Below are 20,376 nucleotides of genomic sequence, written 5' to 3'. Positions count from 1 at the left end.
CATCTCCTGCCTAATGTGACATCTTTGCTTTGCGAACAAGAGCCCTGGGGAACTCCTGCGAACTCCAAAGATAGCAAACATGAAAAAAAAACCGCAAAGCCGGTTCTGAGGTTTCCAGAGCCAGGCCTGAGGGTTAAAGAGCTGTGCTCAAAAGGACAAGGGGGCTCAGCAGCTATAAAAAGAACTAGTTGCAAAAACAAAACAAAAATTACGTGGAAAAAAAACAACCAAACAACAACCACCCAGAAAAGCTCCCATCACTCGCCCATCACCATTGTAGATCTTGACATCTCCGGCCTAATGTGACATCTTTGCTTTGCGAACAAGAGCCCTGGGGAACTCTCTGGCTCACCTGTGTGGGTGGAAGGGGTCTCACACTACGTGGGAAGGCTGCATCATGAGAAAAACCACCTGTGCTCTACTTTCACACTTTCTAATCTTTCAGAGTAGCAGGAGGCGGAAAAGTGAGACACATGCATTAGACTCAAGAGCAAAACTAAGAGACCAAACCACAGACTCTGGACTCAGCATTCATGTATCCTGCAGTCTGAACTTGGAATCTGTTACATTCCCTCATTGGCTACCATCATTTAACCAACACGGAAGTGCTTCTTGTCCAGCAAGGCAGCCAGTTTGGGACCCATAGGCATGGCATGGCTCTGGAGGAATCAGCTGTTTCTCTCTGTGCTTCAGGAAACTTGGGATCCAAATGGTAAAAGACAGTTGTTCCCAGTTTCATCATGGCATCCCTTAGAAGTGTGAGCAATTCTAAAAACAGTTTACCTTGGCCACAGGTCACCATAGCGTCCATCTCTGGGGTGAAAATCAACCACTCGTACCTCTCATTTCTACCTGAGTTCTTGTCAAATCTTTGACCTTAGTTGTAGCAATTTTACACGGCTCTGGCGTAGAATTCTTCACCAACCACACGACATACCAGTAGCGATACTGAGGTAGAACTCCCCCAAATATGCCCTTTTGTTTCTTTAATCTGGTGCAACCGATTTAAATAAGGGACTAAATTCAGGTGCGCCTTAGAATCCCTCTAAGACACCAAATGTCAGGTATCTACTCAAAATGGGTGTCTTTCTGCAGCTCTATCACATTCCTCATGGATGTCATTTCCTACACATTTACAGCATCTCCCAGGAGTGAGCTGAACAGAAATGTCACTTCCATTTTTCCCATCTCTACCTAGGAAGGGATTGCATTTCCCAAATAAGAGGCAACATGCACCTGATTAGGAAGGGAAGATCTTCAGGAGCAACCTCCTGCAGGGCATGGGCCACAACTGCTTTGGGAGGCAAATGAATGGGTCTTTTGCTTAGTTCCAAATCATTTACTAGAGAATCCTCTTCCCAGCCCCTTCGGGAAATATTGACCTTACCAATTGAAGAACAGGGGGATAGAGATGGTGATGGAGAATCCCTCTGATTTACCCTATGTTCTTCTGTTGTTACAGAGGGGAAAAGACATTTTTCCCTCTCCCTTCCCTATTCCTGCTCTTTGTTATACTTCAATATATTTTAAGGGAGGAAAACAGTAGTAAAAATATCTGCCTTCAGGAAAACCTGAAGCAACAGCGCTCTGATGAACTGTGACAACTGGGAATGAAACAATATGATCCTGGTGGGGGAACTTGATGACTAACAATTGTTTTTAAATGGGGGAACAGTATAACTGTGATGCTCAGGGTTTGTTTAGACTAGGACATGTGATGGAGTTTAGGTCAGGTCAAGGGGAAAGCTAATGCCAACCACTGCACCTCGGCTGCATCTGCACGACAACTGTAATTGTCTTTTAACACCAAGATCACTAACTTGAGCAGCCAATGCCATGTACAGTCCTAGTGGATGTAAGGCACGGGTAGTTTTTGCCTCAGTGTAGCTTGTTGGGAACAAACCTCTCTCCCCCACCTGGAGCTGATGAACATTCCTGGCTGGAGGGACACACGCTCCTTTGACCCAAAAGGAAAGGAGTTGATAGAAAACATCTATCATCTAAACATCTATAACTAAGTGGGAATTAGCAAATGTGATTTAAAAGAAAAAAATACCTTTGGCCAGCCCTAGTCAAGGCATTTGTTACAGATCCCTCCCATGTGGATTTTCTGATGTCTAATAAGGGTTGAGCGCTGATTGAAGCTTCTCCCACACTCAGAGCACGTGTAGGGCCTCTCTCCTGTGTGGATTCGCTGATGTGTGATAAGGGCTGAGCTTTGATTGAAGTGTTTGCCACACTCATGGCATCCATACGGTTTCTCACCCGTATGGATTCGCCGATGTCTAATAAGGTTTGAGCTCTGCTTGAAGTGTTTCCCACACTCAGGGCATCCATAAGGTTTCTCACTCGTGTGGATTTTCCGATGTGTAATAAGGTGTGAGCTCTGCTTGAAGTGTTTCCCACACTCAGGGCATCCGTAAGGTTTCTCACCCGTGTGGATTCTCTGATGTGTGAGAAGGCCCGAGCTCCCTTTGAAGCTTTTCCCACACTCGAGGCATGTGTAGCGTGTTCCTTCCAAGTTCATTCTCTCACGTGTAATAAGGTCTGACTGGCTACCGAAGTTTTCCTCTGGCCTCTGCTGACTCTCACAGGCTTTTGTTTTTTCTGGGCGTGCACAGCTCCCAGAATCATTCCCTTTGGACCTTCCTGACAACATGCCATGGGCTTCTACTCGCTCAGCATCTTCCTGCTGGGGTTCCTCCTCGTTTTCACTCACCATCCCAACACCTGATGGGAGACCGAGAGAATCCAGACGTAAGTCTCTGCCTGCGCCAGAGAGAAAGGAAATCTCAGAGAGAAGAATGGGAAAAGGGATGAAGGAACCAAAATGTGTACAGGACAGATCAAACCTATCAGGAGCTTATTTTCCCTTCAACCTTCCCCAGAGGAGAGAAAGGAAGGGATCAGTTCTGGGTCCGTATCTCAGAAGAAATCTCAGGGGACAGCGAGATTGGGGAGGGACCTGCTGCCAGTTGTCAGTCAGGATAGGTGGGAAGCCATGAGTGACCGCAGCCTAACGATTCTACATCTGCAGGGAACAATCCAGAACTTGGAGAGCTCACAAGGTCTTTGTAGGGCATCCCAAATGTTTCCTGTATTCACCGACAGTTTTGGCGTTGGTTTAACCAATGCCTCACCTATGCAGGGAGCTCTCGGGAGCACTTTTTTCTTAGAGCCATGAAGGTCTGGGACGCACGACTCCTTCCCTCGTTCCAGCTGCGAGATCACATCAGTTCTGGAAACTGGAAACCCTGCTCAAGGCAAAGAAAACAAGGGAGGTCAGTGGAATTTGTGGGATACTTGTCACAAAGAATATTCCATGCTTTTAAGCCCAGCTCACTTTTAAGTAGTAACGTCCCAAGGCCGGCTTCCTTGGCTCAAAGGGCCAGGAGATGATTATTATAAATCATATTCATTACCTTAGTGCCTAAGGGCCAACTAACAGTGGGTCCTCATTTTGCTAGGCACAGTACAAACCGAGAAGCGTTGATGGCCCATGCCCTGAAGAAGTTACAATCTAAATAGACAAGGCAGACACAGAATGGGGAAAGGGGTAGAACCCACCAGCAGAGTGAACTCCGTGAAGGCAGAGTGGCAGATCTGATCAACACAGGCCTAGATCTTGAGACTATCGGATTTAATGTTACAACCAGGGCCAGTGTTTTTCGGAAATTGTCGCTAGGTCTGCATTTTTTCCCAAAATTACTCTTTGTTTCTGGAATCACCGTTAATATCCGGAATTGCTGATCAGAGGGTGGGTGGGGCATGCAAGGTCACAATCCCCCAGATTTCTCCCTGGAGACACCCGTCTCCTCCCCAGGGCACAGGCTGGCTGCGGTTGAGACTTGATGCCGATTTCTTCCCTCCTCATACAAGTCTGGGATCGGCAGTGGGACGCCAGGCTCTCTCATCATGCTGCAGAGAGGACGGCAGTCACAGCTGCTCGCGGCCGTGTCCACAGCACCTCTCCCCTGCTCATCTGCCCTGTACACAGCTGGTTCATGCCCCGTCTCTCCAGCGCACAGCTGGCTCTAGGCTCTCAATGCCCAGTATCTGAGCCCCACCGCCCCCACACAGCCGGCTCCTGTCCCCTCCCCGCAAGGCACTTTCAGGCTTTAAAGGATTAGATATTGCTCACGTTTGTCAATTACTCTCTTTTCATTGCCTGCAAACTCTTGCCCTAATTATGACTGTTATCTGTATATCTAAGCCAGCCCTTGAAAGCATGAATTCTTCACAGACTATGATGCCGAGATGCGCCACATGATACCAGGAAGGGCTGCGGGATGGGTTTCCTGTGCAAGCTGGTATCGCTACGGGGTGATGAATGCCAGATCTCAAGGCTGGTTATGCAGAGCTCCACCTTTTGAAGCTTTACCCAACGCAGAAAGGGGTAGTGACGGATTTCCCCTCATTCAGGAGACTCAAGACAACAGACTTTTGGGGGATAAACAGCTGAGTTTGAGCTGACTGAGGGGGGTCTTTCTGGGCTACAAACTCACAGGACCTGATAACCACCAGGAGGTAACCCTTTAAGAAAGGTTTTAATACACTTTGGAACTGATCAGGGATTCCCATGAGGACCGCTGAGGGAATGAAGGTAAACACACATTTGGATGCTCTTCTTGTTTTATGAGAACGGGAACAGGAAGGGCAGGGATATCACTGAATGCAGGATCTCAGCAGGACGAGGTGTCAGGATAGCACCATATTGCAGCCCATTGGAAAACATAATCCCAACTACACATACAAAATGATGGGCTCTAAATGAGCTGTTTCCACTCAACAGAGGGATCTTGGAGTCACTGGGCACAGTTCTCTGAAAACATCAACTCAGTGTGCCACGGCAGTCAAAAAGCAAAGAGAATGTTGGGAATCATTCTGAAATGGAGAGATAAGACGACAGAAAATATCATATCGCCTCTATATAAACCCATGGTACACCCACATCTCGAATACTGCCTGCAGATGTGGTTGCCCCATCTCAAAAAAAGATATATTGGAATTGGAAAAGGTTCAGAAAAGGGCAACCCAAATGATTACAGGTATGAAACTCTTCTGTACGGGGAAAGATTAAGAAGACCGGGATTATTCATCTTGTAAAACAGACAAAGGGGGGATATGAGAGAGGTCTATAAAATGAAAACTGCCGTGGAGAAAGTAAATAAGGACGTGTCATTTACTCCTTCTCATAACACAAGGACTAGGAATCACCCAATCAAATTAATAGGCAGCAGGTTTATAAGAAACAAAAGGAAGTATTTCTTCACACAACGCACAGTCAACCTGGGGAACTCCTTGCCAGAGGACGTTGTGAAGGCCAAGATTATAATAGGGTTACAAAAAAAAAAACAAAAAACACCATGAGAAATCTATTGAGGACAGGTCGTGAATGGTTATTAGCCAGGATGGGCAGGGATGGTGTCCCTAACTTCTGTTTGTCATAAGCTGTGAATGGGTGACAGGAGATGAATCACTTCATGATTCCCTGTTCTGTTCATTCCCTCTGGGACACCCGGCGCTGGTCACTGTCAGAAGACAGGACACTGGGCTAGATGGACCTTTGGTCTGTCCCAGTGTGGCCGTTCTTAAATACCAGGGAACCTAGTGAGTCCAGTGCAATGGGAGGGAGTAGGAAAATCCCTGGGTGTGGAGAACACTGGGAAATTAGAAACTATCATTCACAAGCAACAGACTCTAAATAGTCTAGAAAAGCAGAATGTGAAAAATAAGAATCGGGGTCATGTGACTTCAGGAATGAGGGACTCAAAAAACCAAGTCTGCAGAGAAGAGAGATTGTGGCTATTGCACATGCGGATGGGGGAGCAACTCTCCAGGTCTCAAGGATTTTCACCAGCAACCGAGGCCATTGTCCCATGCACGGGGCAATCCGGAGCAGTGAGGAGTTGTGTCATCTGTAATCCTGGCTGAGTTTCAATGCTCTGCTGCTGGAGCTCCCTTGTCTGGATTCCCCCAGATTCTCGGAGATGCTGCCCCGAGCAGGGTCTAGGGAGAGATCTCTTGTAGGAAGCCCAACACCCTCCTCCGTGTGAAAAGGAAAGGAGGACTTGTGGCACCTTAGAGACTATCCAATTTATTTGAGCATAAGCTTTTGTGAGCTACAGCTCACTTCATCCGATGCAAACTGTGGAAAGTGTAGAAGAGCTTTTTATATACACACAAATCATGAAAAAAATACCACCTCCCACCCCACTCTCCTGCTGGTAACAGCTTATCTAAAGTGATCACTCTCCTTACAATGTGTATGATAATCAAGGTGGCCCATTTCCAGAACAAATCCAGGGTTTAACGAGAACGTCGGAGGGGGGGCAGGAAAAAACAAGGAGAAATAGGTTACCTTGCATAATGACTTAGCCACTCCTACAGCTGGATATGAAGCAGGGGAATCTCCCCTAAGCCTGACTGGTGGCTTCCCCCTTCGTATTTCAAGGCACCCGCTGGTTAGTTGGGTCAGGCTCCAGCACTACGAGTCTGGTCCTTTTTCCCAGCCCCATCTAGGTAGGTTATTTTCTGTTCACCAGATTGGAGCATTTCCACCTCCGAACCTCATGGGTCTCTTCCCAGAATCGAGGCCACTTATTAAACAACTCCCAGCAGGTCTGCCACCCCCTGGCCTCCTCCCTTTCTCCACCCTGTGCATTTCCTACCCCGCTCCAACCTCCAAACCAGATGGTGCAAACCTTCCCCTCTCCCGTGTATTTGCTGTCCCTCTCCCTCCTGCAGGAACAGATCAGAACCCCCCACAATAATCCCTACCTAAGCTGGCTCCTCTGCAGCCATGTCGCTCCCTTGTCCCATGGGAGGACGGGATGAACCGGAAAGAAACATGAGCGTCGTTCTGCAACCTGGCCGGGCAAGAAGGGCTGTTGTGGAAGTTTAGGAACGGGCATTAGTTCATTTCACATCACGCTTCCCCCAGGCTCTTTCCCTGCAGAGCGAGATCCGAGATTCTGCCGTGCTGAGAAAATGCTCAATCTCTGCATTACAGCAGAGACCTGGCCCCTCCTGCCAGGCTAGGCCCACAGACACACTTTTAACCTCCTTTCTCCCTCCCGCATCCCAAAACAAAGTCTCTGAACGCAATCCTAGAAAAAAGCAGAACCAAAGGAGTCCCTTTCGAGGATTCCCTCTGACACTGACCCCACGGCAGCCACACCCCAGCAGGAGGGACATGGAGTCAGAAACTGGGTTTTCCTCTCTCTCATCCTCGTCTTGTCCACAGGAAAGTGATTCTCCCCACAGTGCAGTAATAGATCTGTCTGGGCAGATGAGAGAGCTGGAAATCTCTTTCAAAACTCTTTTATCCCACGGACCCTGTCAGTCTCTCTATCTCCTTTTCCCTGTGCCCTCTCCATGCCTGTCTCCTAGGAAACTCTCATTCCTGGGTTGTTTGCTCCCCCATGGCTGGATTTGCTCCTGCAAATGGCAGGAGAAATGGGGTGGGGGGCTGTTTGTGTAGAGTCATTTTATAGTCCTTCACTGCCTGCCTGGGATTTCCCCATTGCCTGCCTACGACCCCCACCTGCCCTCCACCAGGATCTGCCAGCCCATTTGCCTGGGACCCCCTCCTCCAACCAGCAGGACCCCCTGACGCTTTACAGGAGGACCCCTCACTCTGCGCCAGGGACCGCCCCACCACAGCTCTGTGCACTGGGCATGGCAATGGTCCCAGGAGCCAGCTGGGCAATCCCAGACAGAGCCCCTGGCACAGCACCAGGCAGCATCTAATCCCCTGCCCCACCTGCCCAAGAGACCCCCACCCCCACTGGTCTGCAGCCAACAGGCCCCCAGCCATACCCACCTCCAGGACCCATAGCCTTAGGGCTGGGCACATCAGAACTACTCCCCGAAACCCCAAACCCTCCAGAACTCACCAACCTGACTAGGGCCCCCCCTGCCCAGCCACCCAGAGGCCTCCCCCTACCACAATGCCCCTTCAGCTCCCGCTGCAATCTCCCCACACAGACACCTGCCCCCCCCCCCACAGCAACAATGTTCTCTCACAGTGTCTGGTAAGTGGATAGAAAGTTATCACCACCCCCTGCTGGCCAGTCACACAGGCAGAGGGAGCCCGGGGGGACGCCTCTTTAACAGGAGAAGGGAAGCCATGGAGGGCTAAAATAAGTAAGACATTTCCATACTCTGTCACTAGCAAATAATGGCCACCGTGGATCCACCCCAGAGTTGGCTACAGCTTTGCACTGCGGGAAGCCCCCCCTCACGGACACCCTTTGTCATGGGGTTTGGGATACTTCTGGACCACGCTGCACTCAGAGGGACCTCCTCATCCCGTGCCAGCTGGAGAAAAGAAAAGGGTCCAGCCAACTCTCCTGTTACCAACTGGGAACACCCATCCCCCAAACAGGGGGAGGCCCCTGGCTTTGATGGGTATTGAATATATGGCTAGTCTCTTTTATCAGCCAACATTTTTAACAGAGAGAAAGGAGGGAACAAATGATTCTCAAAGGAGAGGGAAAGATGATCATTGTTGCAGGGGGGTTAATTTCCCAACCAGGATGGAGAAGGACTCAGGGTGACAGGTTCCCCCCAAAGAAGGACAAGTTGCTAGGATTTAGAGACATGGGGAACAGCCCCAAACCCAAGAGGATTTTTAATTGACATTTGATAATGACATCGTAAGAGGGAAACCTGAGATTTGAGATCAGTGTTCAGAAATGAAAGAGAAAGGGTGGAAATCTGAGGGATTTTGGATCCATTTATGCAAATTATAGAGAGGAAAGTGGAAAATGAGAGGGATTTTATGGCAGTTGTTGATAGGAGGTAAAAGCTGAGTGTATTTCCCACCACTATTTGGTCAATGAATAGAGCGGAAATGGGCAACATTGGCAAACGTTTGAGATCCATATTCAGGAATCTGAGAAAAGGTGTAAATCTGAGATTTTCGTCGTAATTTATAATTACGGAGACAGGGAAAGCTCTCAGGGGCATATTCAATTAGAAGTAGACAACGAGAGTAAAAGTGGGGCAAACGTTGAGGGTATTTTTGAGGAATCTTTGAGACGTACAGAGAAAACGTGTCACAAACTACGCAACTGAGAACATGGGATAAACGCCAAGACCGGGGGGGATTTTATGTGGCTATTAAAGAACGAGCTGGAAAAGGGGGGACCGTTTGTGATATAAAATCCAGCCTGTCCAATACAGAAGCAGAAAGTGATGGTCCCCACCCCACGGCCCCCGTTCACCTGGGCAGCAGGGAGCCCTCTGAGGGGCTGACTGAAGGGGGCGGGGGGTGCGCTGGAGGGCTCCTTGGGGGCGGGGAGGGGGCGGCAGTGGGGGATGGGCAGGTGGGGGCAGAGAGTCACTTTCCTGCCCCCCACGCCCAGCGCTCCCCCACCGGGGTCTCCCACTCACCGGAGCACGGGGGGGTTAATGACGGGCCCCACCCCGCACAGACCCCGGAGGGGAGCCGCAGCTGCTCCTCCTACAGATCCGACACGAGGCAGCGCCTGGTTGTCTCCAAGCCCCGCCCCCAGACGCTGCCCCGCCCCTGTCTGCTCCAGGCCCCGCCCCCCGACGCTGCCCCGCCCCCGGTCTGATCCAGGCCCCGCCCCCAGGCGCTGCCCCGCCCCCGGTCTGCTCCAGACCCCGCCCCCAGCCGCTGCCTCGTGTCGGGTCTCTCGGAGGAGCAGCTGAGGCTCCGCTCCGGGGTCTGTGCTGGGGGGGCCCGTCATTAACCCCCCCGTGCCCGGCCGGGGGGGGCTTTGTCCAGCTGGGACCAGCCCCTGGCTCTGCCCGCCCCCGACCCGGTGAGTGGGAGACCACGCCGGGGGGGGAGCGCTGGTGGGGGGGCAGGAAAGTGACTCTCTGCCCCCGGCACGGCTGGGATTGGGGGGGGCAGAGACTGGGGCCCGGCGGGCGGGGTCCCTTGGGGGGTGTTGGGGGGAGAAGCCGGAGTTGCGGGGGGGGGGGGTTGAACTGTCTCTGTGCAGCCAGGAAATTCCCGGGGGGGAAGTGGGGGGCGGCGAGGGAGTTAATTGGATCCCCTTCCCCCCCCGGGCACAAATGCCCCCCAGTTTTCCCCTTTTCCCTCTCGGTAGCTCCCACCTGGTTGTAAACTCCCCCCCACCCCCCCATTGATCCGCTCTCTGGTCTCCCCTGATCCCCCCCCCGTCTCTCCCTCCTCCTCACATGTCCATTGAAACTCCCCTCCCGTGGGGGGGGGCGGGATTTCCCTCCCCCCCGGTTTTATCCGCAGCGATTTGTCCCGGTGTCGGTGGGAAGTTGGAGCCCGGAGCCATCCCCCAACCTGGCTGCCCCGGCGTGGGGGTGGGAGGAGACGCCGGGTCTCTGCCGGGGCGGGGAAGGGAGGGGACGTGTCCCCCATGGGGCTGCCCCCGATCCCGGCTTCCCAGTCCCACTTGATGCCCCCAACTGCCGCACCGTTGCCCCCAGCCCCCACCTGCCCCCCACCTGCCCATCCCCCACTACCGCCCCCTCCCCTCCCCCAGGGAGCCCTCCAGCTCCCCCACCCCCCACCCCCTTCAGTCAGCCCCTCAGAGGGCTCCCTGCTGCCCAGGTGACCGGGGCCGGGGGGATGACGACGATCACTCTCTGTTTATGTTTTGGACAGGCTGGATTTTATATGACAAATGGTCCCCCTTTTCCAGCTAGTTCTTTAATAGCCACATAAAAGCCCCCCCGGTCTTGGCGTTTATCCCATGTTCTCAGTTGCGTAGTTTGTGACACGTTTTCTCTGTACGTCTCAAAGATTGATAAAAAAGTTTGCCCCACTTTTACTCTAGTTGTCTACTTCTAATTGAATATGCCCCTGAGAGCTTTCCCTGTCTCTGTAATTATAAATTACGACGAAAATCTCAGATTTACACCTTTTCTCAGATTCCTGAATATGGATCTAAAACGTTTGCCAATGTTGCCCATTTCTATTCATTCACTGCCCCCCCCTCCAAATGGCCCCAGCTGACGGGTCCTGTTCTCTGCACCTGCAAGCTCTGTTTTAGACCATGTTCCTGTCATCTAATAAACCTCTGTGTTACTGGCTGGCTGAGAGTCCCGTCTGACTGCGGAGTTGGGGGGCAGGACCCTCTGGCTTCCCCAGGAGCCCTGCCTGAGCGGACTCGCTGTGGGAAGCGCATGGAGGGGCAGAGGATGCTGAATGGTCCGAGGTCACACCCAGGAAGGTGGAAGCCGGGTGAGCTGTGTGTCCTGAAGACAGGCTGCTCACGGAAAGGCGACTGCCCCAGAGTCCTGCCTGGCTTCATGGGGAGCAGCTCCAGAGCATCGCCCAGGGACTCCGTGACAACTGGTGGCAGGGGTGGGATGTACTGCACCCCGTGGACAGCGCTTCCTGCAGTAAGTGACTGGGGAGCAGTAAAACGAAGGGGGATTGACGGGGACCAGGCGTGCTGAAGATTCAGAGAGAGACAGTTTCAGGGGGCGGTTAACTCCTGGAAGTGTGTGACCAGAGAGAAGGACTTTTGCAGTAACAGGTTTCCCCTGGGGATTGCAGCGAGCGGTCCCAGGGACGGAGGAGTCTGCCGCTCGACCCTGACAAAGAGGGGGTGACCTCGAGAAGGGCTGGCACACTAGGGGTTCTCCCTGGAAACCGTGGGGAGCTGAGAGCACACAGGCCTGTGAGTCCACAACAACTTGGGAAGGGCGGAGTGAGGGCCTGTCACCGTCTCCTGAAGAAGGACATTGTAACCCTGTGCAGAAAGAGAGGGTTGAGCGTTGGAAAGTTCACCAAAGCACAGTTAATCGTGCAGCTGGAGGAGGATGACCGCTCTAAGGGACAGATTCCTGACCCGAAATGGGGCGATAGCAGGATCTGGGAGCAGCTGGAGTGGTGGCCAGGCATCCCCAAGACTCCTGTCCCCGACCAGACGAGGGTCTTCACGATCGGGTTCCCCATCCGGGGATCGGAGTCGGACAGGATTGGAGCTGAGTCTGAGAGAGCAAGAGGACTGTGAGAGACAGCGAGAGCCCAAGAAAGAGCTGCAGAAGCAGCAGCAGCATGAACTGGTGATGGGGGAGTGGAGAGGCCTAGGGGACCCCCCAGGGGTGAGTGGGGATAGACCCCGGGGGGCCAGTTCCACAGGGAACCTCGAGCCTAAATTGCTGCCCCTGGTTAAGGAGGGGGGGGATGTGGATGCCCACCTCACTGCCTTTGAGCAGGCTGGAGATTTGAACCGGGGGACCCTGCGGAAAAGCCCCGGTGTCTAGCTCCCTTGCTGGGTCCCAAGGCCGTAGACTCCGTCAGCCAGATGGGTGGGGAGGTGGACAGGCTCCCACTCCTGGTCCCAACCTATATGTCTGTGTGGAGTTTCCTTGGGCCAGGCCCCTCAGACCCCCAGTGGGAGCAGAAGGTGATGGTGAATGGGGAGACATTCCTGGGGTGGCGAGATCCTGGGACAGAGAGAACTGGTGTCAGGCCCCTGGTGGTGCAGCCTCAGAGGCTGAGGGGCTGTGTGAGCTGGGTGAGGGTCCCAGGGATGAAGCCCCTCGCCCTGCCTATGGCCAAGATCCCCGTGCAGACCCAGGAGGGGTGGGGCTGGCTGGTCGTTAGGGTTCTCCAGGACACCAGCTGCAAGACCCTGTTATGGGGTGACTGTGTCTCTTTGGGACAGGATCCAGGCCGTACTCCTGTAACTGCCAAGGGTTTGAATCCGGGGAACCAATCGGTGGAGAGGGAAATGGTCAGTGCAAATGCAGATGACCTGGCTGGCAGCAGGGAGGAGCGGCTAGGCTCAAGCTATCTCCCTGACTTTAACCAGACCCCTGGAGTTGGGTGGGACAGAGAGATGCTCCCTGCCCCCCCTTGCACACCGGAGAGGGGGCTCACGCTGGCTCTGGTGCTGTGAGGAAAGCAGCGAGCTCGCCTGTAATGGTTGAGGGTCGTGCAGTTGTCTCAGAGCTGGTTCTGGATTCAGCTAAAGCCCAGGAAGGGAAGGGTCCTAAGTTTCTGTCTGCTCGGGAGAATGGCCCTGTAACTAGGTCGCATCCAGTTAGGGTCTATGTAAAATCCCAGAGACGAGACAATTCTGGTGCTTGTATTTTGCCTGTTGCTAGTGTGTTGTTGGAAAGGGTGCAGCAACTCTGTCTAATCAGGGTGAGATCCTAGCCAGGGCACAAGGAGAGCAGGAAGGTGATGTGATTGTGTTACCTACTGAGGGTGTGGAAACCTGTAGCAAGAAGGAAAAGATTCCTGAACTTGTGTGTGGCAAAGGGAAGGAGAATGCTTCTGACCTTTTCTCTAGGAAGTCTGTAAGTTTGCCTGAAAGGGGATTGTGTAGGAATCCGCCGGATGGGCCAGAGGTGATTCTGGATGTAAGGGAGACCCAGAAAGAGTCTGTTGTTGCTCAGGAAAGTGTTCCTCTAGAGCAAGCCCTCGGTGAAGAGGGTAAGGGCAGAATTTCTGGGAGGGGTGAATTGTTGCATAGAAAAGCCCCTAGGGAAAGGAATCCTCATGGAGTCTTTGCAAGCAGTTTACTGCCACTGACGGGTGTGAAAGTGATTTAATCAAGAAAGTTTCAGTTCCTAACAGCCAGAAATTTTCTGTTGTGAATGGATCCACTGACTGTCCTGTTGAAAGACCCAGTGTGGAGAGCTTTGAGAAGGTCTCAGATGAAGTGAAAGCTGTTAAGAAAGTTAAACAGTCCCATAACCAAGTGGCTGTGTTTGGCCAGCTTGTTGGGGAGAAGACCCAATCCCAGTTTGACCCCCTGGGGTTTTGGGGTGGCCAAAGGGCATGGGCCACAGAAACCTTCCCACATGTGGCCTGCGAGTGCTATCGACCACCACCGACCTAAGGGAGGGCGTGAAACTGGAAGGGCCTGGTGTAACTCCTACCGAGGAATGGGAGAGATGCTGGGGCACCCATGGGAACGTTGGTGGCTTCGAACTTCCCCAGGTCACCGGCTACAGTGACCCCTCTCAGTTCGATCTCGAAGGGGAGAGATGTGACAAAGTGGGACTGTTCTTAATGTTTCCTCTGAATAGTGTGGGGGTGCCTCAGTTTCCCCTATGAAGTTTTTAAGTATCTAGGTGGTGCGATAAGGGTGTATGACCATTGCAGAGCCCTAGAGGGCATGTGTGTGCAGGAGTCTGGACACAGAGAATGGCCGACACCCTGTTTCCTGGCCACTGATGGCCTGGGCCCTTCCCCCCTGCAAGGTGAGAGCTGAAGGGTTGGAGAACAAAGGAATCCGGTGACCTCCTGGCCCGGGAAAGGAACAAAGCCCAGAGGAGGAGGGGCTGGAGGGAGTTGGAGTGAAGTGCAGGCGTGGTTGTCTGGCTCACTGCCCCCAAAATGGCCCCAGCTGAGGGGTCCTGTTCTCTGCACCTGCAAGCTCTGTTTTAGACCATGTTCCTGTCATCTAATAAACCTCTGTTTTACTGGCTGGCTGAGAGTCCCGTCTGACTGCGGAGTTGGGGTGCAGGACCCTCTGGCTTCCCCAGGAGCCCCGCCTGAGTGGACTCGCTGTGAGAAGCGGACGGAGGGGCAGAGGATGCTGAATGCTCCGAGGTCAGACCCAGGAAGGTGGAAGCCGGGTGAGCTGTGTGTCCTGAAGACAGGCTGCTCACAGAAAGGAGACTTCCCCAGAGTCCTGCCCAGCTTCGTGGGGAGCAGTTCCAGAGCATCGCCCAGGGACTCCGTGACAACCTCCTATCAACAACTGCTATAAAATCCCTCTCATTTTCCACTTTCCTCTCTACAATTTGCATAAATGGATCCAAAATCCCTCAGATTTCCAACCTTTCTCTTTCATTTCTGAACACTGATCTCAAATCTCAGTTTTCCCTCTTACGATGTCATCATCAAATGTCAATTAAAAATCCTCTTGGGTTTGGGGCTGTTCCCCATGTCTCTAAATCCTAGCAACTTGTCCTTCTTTGCGGGGAACCTGTCGCCCTGAGTCCTTCTCCATCCTGGTTGGGAAATTAACCCCCCTGCAACAATGATCATCTTTCCCTCGCCTTTGAGAATCATTTGTTCCCTCCTTTCTCTCTGTTAAAAATGTTCGCTGATAAAAGAGACTAGCCATAGATTCAATACCCATCAAAGCCAGGGGCCTCCCCCTGTTTGGGGGATGGGTGGTTCCCAGTTGGTAACAGGAGAGTTGGCTGGACCCTTTTCTTTTCTCCAGCTGGCACGGGATGAGGAGGTCCCTCTGAGTGCAGCGTGGGTCCAGAAGTATCCCAAACCCCATGACAAAGGGTCTCCGTGAGGGGGGGCTTCCCGCAGTGCAAAGCTGTAGCCAACTCTGGGGTGGATCCACGGTGGCCATTATTTGCTAGTGACAGAGTATGGAAATGTCTTACTTATTTTGGCCCTCCATGGCTTCCCTTCTCCTGTTAAAGAGGCGTCCCCCCGGGCTCCCTCTGCCTGTGTGACTGGCCAGCAGGGGGCGGTGATAACTTTCTATGCACTTACCAGACACTGTGAGGGAACACTGTTGCTGGGGGGTGCATGTCTGTGCGGGGAGATTGCAGCGGGAGCTGAAGGGGCATTGTGGTAGGGGGAGGCCTCTGGGTGGCTGGGCAGGGGGGACCCTGGTCAGGTTGGTGGGTTCTGGAGGGTTTGGGGTTTCGGGGGGTAGTTCTGATGTGCCCAGCCCTAAGGCTATGGGTCCTGGAGGTGGGTATGGCTGGGGGCCTGTTGGCTGCAGACCAGTGGGGGTGGGGGTCTGTTGGGCAGGTGGGGCAGGGGATTAGACGCTGCCTGGTGCTGTGCCAGGGGCTCTGTCTGGGATTGCCCAGCTGGCTCCTGGGACCATTGCCATGCCCAGTGCACAGAGCTGTGGTGGGGCGGTCCCTGGCGCAGAGTGAGGGGTCCTCCTGTAAAGCGTCAGGGGGTCCTGCTGGCCGGAGGAGGGGGTCCCAGGCAAATGGGCTGGCAGATCCTGGTGGAGGGCAGGTGGGGGTCCTAGGCAGGCAATGGGGAAATCCCAGGCAGGCAGTGAAGGACTATAAAATGACTCTACACAAACAGCCCCCCACCCCATTTCTCCTGCCATTTGCAGGAGCAAATCCAGCCATGGGGGAGCAAACAACCCAGGAATGAGAGTTTCCGAGCAGACAGGCATGGAGAGGGCACAGGGAAAAGGAGATAGAGACTGACAGGGTCCGTGGGATAAAAGAGTTTTGAAAGAGATTTCCAGCTCTCTCATCTGCCCAGACAGATGTATTACTGCACTGTGGGGAGAATCACTTTCCTGTGGACAAGATGAGGATGAGAGAGAGGAAAACCCAGTTCCTGACTCCATGTCCCTCCTGCTGGGGTGTGGCTGCCGTGGGGTCAGTGTCAGAGGGAATCCTCGAAAGGGACTCCTTTGGTTCTGCTTTTTTCTAGGATTGCGTTCAGAGACTTTGTTTTGGGATGCGGGAGAGAGAAAAGAGGTTAAAAGTGTGTCTGTGGGCTTAGCCTGGCAGGAGGGGCCAGGTCTCTGCTGTAATCCAGAGATTGAGTAGAGAGTTGACACTTTGGATGGGCTATCACCAGCAGGAGAGTGAATTTGTGTGGGGGGCGGAGGGTGAGAAAACCTGGATTTGTGCTGGAAATGGCCCAACTTGATGATCACTTTAGATAAGCTATTACCAGCAGGACAGTGGGTTGGGAGGAGGTATTGTTTCATATTCTCTGTGTGTATATAAAGTCTGCTGCAGTTTCCACGGTATGCATCCGATGAAGTGAGCTGTAGATCACGAAAGCTCATGCTCAAATAAATTGGTTAGTCTCTAAGGTCCCAGAAGTACTCCTTTTCTTTTAGCATTTTCTCAGCATGGCAGAATCTCGGATCTCGCTCTGCAAGGAAAGAGCCTGGGGAACCGTGATGTGAAATGAACTAATGCCCTTTCCCAAACCTCCACAACGGCCCTTCTCGCCCGATCAGGCTGCAGAACGACGCTCACGTTTCGTTCCGGTTCATCCCGTCCTCCCATGGGACAGGGGAGCGACATAGCTGCAGGGGAGCCAGCTCAGGTAGGGATTATTGGGGGGGTTCTGATCTGTTCCTGCAGGAGGGAGAGGGACAGCAAATACACGGGAGAGGGGAAGGTTTGCACCGTCTGGTTTGGAGGTTGGAGCGGGGCAGGAAATGCACAGGGTGGAGAAAGGGAGGAGGCCAGGGGGTGGCAGACCTGCTGGGAGTTGTTTAATAAGTGGCCTAGATTCTTGGAACAGACCCATGAGGTTCGGAGGTGGAAGTGCTCCAATTTGGTGAACAGAAAATAACCCACGTAGATGGGGCTGGGAAAAAGGACCAGACTCCTAGTGCTGGAGCCTGACCCAACTAACCAGTGGGTGCCTTTAAATATGAAGGGGGAAGCCACCAGTCAGGCTTAGGGGAGATTCTCCTGCCTCATATCCAGCTCCTCACAAGGAGGAGGGTGTTGGGCTTCCTACAAGAGATCTCTCCCTAGACCCTGCTCGGGGCAGCATCTCCGGTATCAGTCTGTGGCTAGTAGGTGTGTGATGGATCTGCTGGGAGAGAGGAGGGGTGTCTCTTCGCCCCCTCACCCTGGTGTTTCCTGGGTGCTCTGAGCGGGGTGGGGGTGGGACTCTGTTAACTGCGGTCCACCCAGAGTTTCCGTTTGATTGGCTCCTCTCCCCCACGAATAGTGGGGCTGTGAGTGGGGCAGCAGGTCCTGAGTGTGGGGCTCTGGCTCTTTCAGGAGCCGGTGACCTTTGAGGAGGTGGCTGTGTATTTCACCAGGGAAGAGGGGGCTCTGCTGGACCCCGCTCAGAGAGCCCTCTCCAGAGACGTCATGCAGGAGACCTATGAGACTGTGACCTCGCTGGGTAAGGATTCCTGTCCCCTCGGTTCTTGGAAGGGGAACGGAAGAGATGAGGTTCACGCCACCCCCACAATGCCACCTCTGCTCTGTCCTGTTCCAGCATCACCCCAGCATGCCAGTGACACACACACGACCAGAGACCCTCCCCTGCTGCAGAACGCTGTGGGAAGAGAGCACAGGAGCAGAATCGCACAGTGTCAAATATCTCCTGTTTGCACAAGTAAAACGGGGGGTTAGGTCCAGCATAACGAGCAGAAGCTTCCTACCCCTGGCCTTCTCTCAAACCCTGAGCCTTTCCACCCAGACCAGAAAGTGCTTGGGGTGTAAGAAGCAGGCTGCTGGGGTCAGAGCGGCTGGTCCAGGGTTACTGATCACACAGACCTTGAATGCTGGCTGGGACAAGGGAGCTCCAGCAGCAGAACATTGAAACTCAGCCAGGATTACACTGCTCCGGATTGCCCCGTGCATGGGACAATGGCCTCGGTTGCTGGTGAAAATCCTTGAGACCTGGAGAGTTGCTTCCCCCATCCCCATGTGCACTAACCACAATCTACCTTCTCTGCAGACTTGGTTTTTTGAGTCCCTCATTCCTGAAGTCACATGACCCCGATTCTTATTTTTCACATTCTGCTTTTCTAGACTATTTAGAGTCTGTTGCTTGTGAATGATAGTTTCTAATTTCCCAGTGTTCTCCACACCCAGGGATTTTCCTACTCCCTCCCATTGCACTGGACTCATTAGATTCCCTAGTATTTCAGAATGGCCACACTGGGACAGACCAAAGGTCATCTAGCCCAGTGTCCCGTCTTCTGACAGTGACCAGCACCAGGTGTCCCAGAGGGAATGAACAGAACAGGGAATCATGAAGTGATTCATCTCCTGTCACCCATTCACAGCTTATGACAAACAGAAGTTAGGGACACCATCCCTATTGTAACCCTATTATAATCTTGGCCTTCACAACGTCCTCTGGCAAGGAGTTCCCCAGGTTGACTGTGCGTTGTGTGAAGAAATACTTCCTTTTGTTTCTTATAAACCTGCTGCCTATTAATTTGATTGGGTGATTCCTAGTCCTTGTGTTCTGAGAAGGAGTAAATAACACTTCCTTCTTTACTTTCTCCACAGCAGACATGCTTTTATAGACCTCTCTCATATGCCCTCTTGTCTCTTTTCCAAGCTGAAAAGTCCCAGTCTTACATATCTCTCCTCATACAGAAGCTGTTTCATACTCCTAGTCCGGGTTTTTTTGCCCTTTTCTGTACCTTTTCCAATTGCAATGTATCTTTTTTGAGATGGGCCGACCACATCTGCACACAATATTCAAGATGTGGGCGTACCATGGATTTATATAGAGGCAAGTGTAGCCAGACAGACAGCCCCCCCCCCCCCCAGACTAGCATTGCTGGAAACACAGGAGGAAGCAGGAACAGGGCATTTAACATATATTCCAGTACAGCCTTTGAAGCTGTGAAAGCACAGGTGTGCTGCTACAATGTGCCTCTGGGAACAGATACGAAGATTAAGCTCACAGCAGGCAGAGGCCCTGTGACAGACATGGCTCTTAGCCCCTACTAAATAGCGTGATGCACACACCCCAACATCCTAGGTGGGAAAATATTTACCCTGATAAAAGAAATGTCCAGTAGTCAACACTTATTGTTTCTCTCCTTTGCAAGTGTAAACTACTCTTGCGAAAGCTGGCGTCACCCAGACAGACCAGCCTCAATTTGGCATGAGAAAGAGAATAAAGGAGTACAGAGGTATAAGTAGGGGACCTACAGCACCATGATTCTTGAGTGCTTTTCACTATCTATCTGCAGGTCAGATAAGTGATAGCCTCCCAAGGCTTCTGCAGCTAAGAGGGTCCCTACGCCTTGTCCCTTATTCGTCTTTCCGCGGAATTGAGTGACCGATCCTGGCTTTGCACCGCTGGAATCGAGAGATGCAAGGAAGGTAAGAAGCACCCACACCTGATCTCCTATCTTTAGTGTACATATATTTTGAAATAGAGCTCTATACTTTGTTTTCTTTCTTTGGGATTGTGGCTTCAGTTTTGTAACTTGTTTGTGTGTGTAACATCTCTACATTTAAATAAGTAGGCACTAGCAATTTTGTAACCACATGATTAGAATCTAGCTTAATAAATTTTGGTAACCATTTGTGCATAAGCCTGACTTGTTTTCTCTGGTTTACTGTAAAGCAGCCAACACAATTAAAGAACCTCAGCCGTTTTGGCTCTAAAGCCTGGCCATTAGGTGAGAGTACTAAGAGCCTAGCGTTGAGTTGTGCCGCCTCCACGGGGCAAACTCTTGGGGCACCTGTCAGTCAATCCTGGCTGCCCGCTGCGAAGGAGCTCTGAGCTCTAGCAGTTAAAGTCACGGGTGTGGAGAGGCTCTTAGTGCTGCCATTGGGGCACCTGTCAGTCAGTATTGACTGCCCGCTGCAAAGGAGCTCTGAGCTCTAGCAGTTAAAGTGACGGGTGGTTAGGACCTTGGGGCATCCGTCAGCCTAGCCCGGGCTGCCCGCCGCGAAGGGACAGTGCGTCCTAGCGGTTAAAGTCACGGATGGTATAAA

The 20,376-nt window shown here is 52.5% G+C and overlaps 1 protein-coding gene across 1 annotated transcript in view; it reads right to left on the bottom strand.

Annotated features, from left to right (window-relative positions):
• Positions 1 to 2,068: 2,068 nt before the first annotated feature.
• The window catches only part of LOC140904802 (uncharacterized), a 491,655-nt gene continuing 473,347 nt past the window's right edge, over positions 2,069 to 20,376 (bottom strand). Inside the window, 1 exon segment of the mRNA XM_073327146.1 lies at positions 2,069 to 2,451. Within this exon segment, the coding sequence (XP_073183247.1) occupies positions 2,069 to 2,451 (383 nt within the window).

Source organism: Lepidochelys kempii, unplaced genomic scaffold, assembly GCF_965140265.1.
Source record: "Lepidochelys kempii isolate rLepKem1 unplaced genomic scaffold, rLepKem1.hap2 scaffold_78, whole genome shotgun sequence".
NCBI classification, from domain to species: Eukaryota; Metazoa; Chordata; order Testudines; family Cheloniidae; genus Lepidochelys; species Lepidochelys kempii.
Note: the sequence above shows the minus strand (reverse complement) of the source record. Positions and strands in the feature narration are given on the sequence as shown.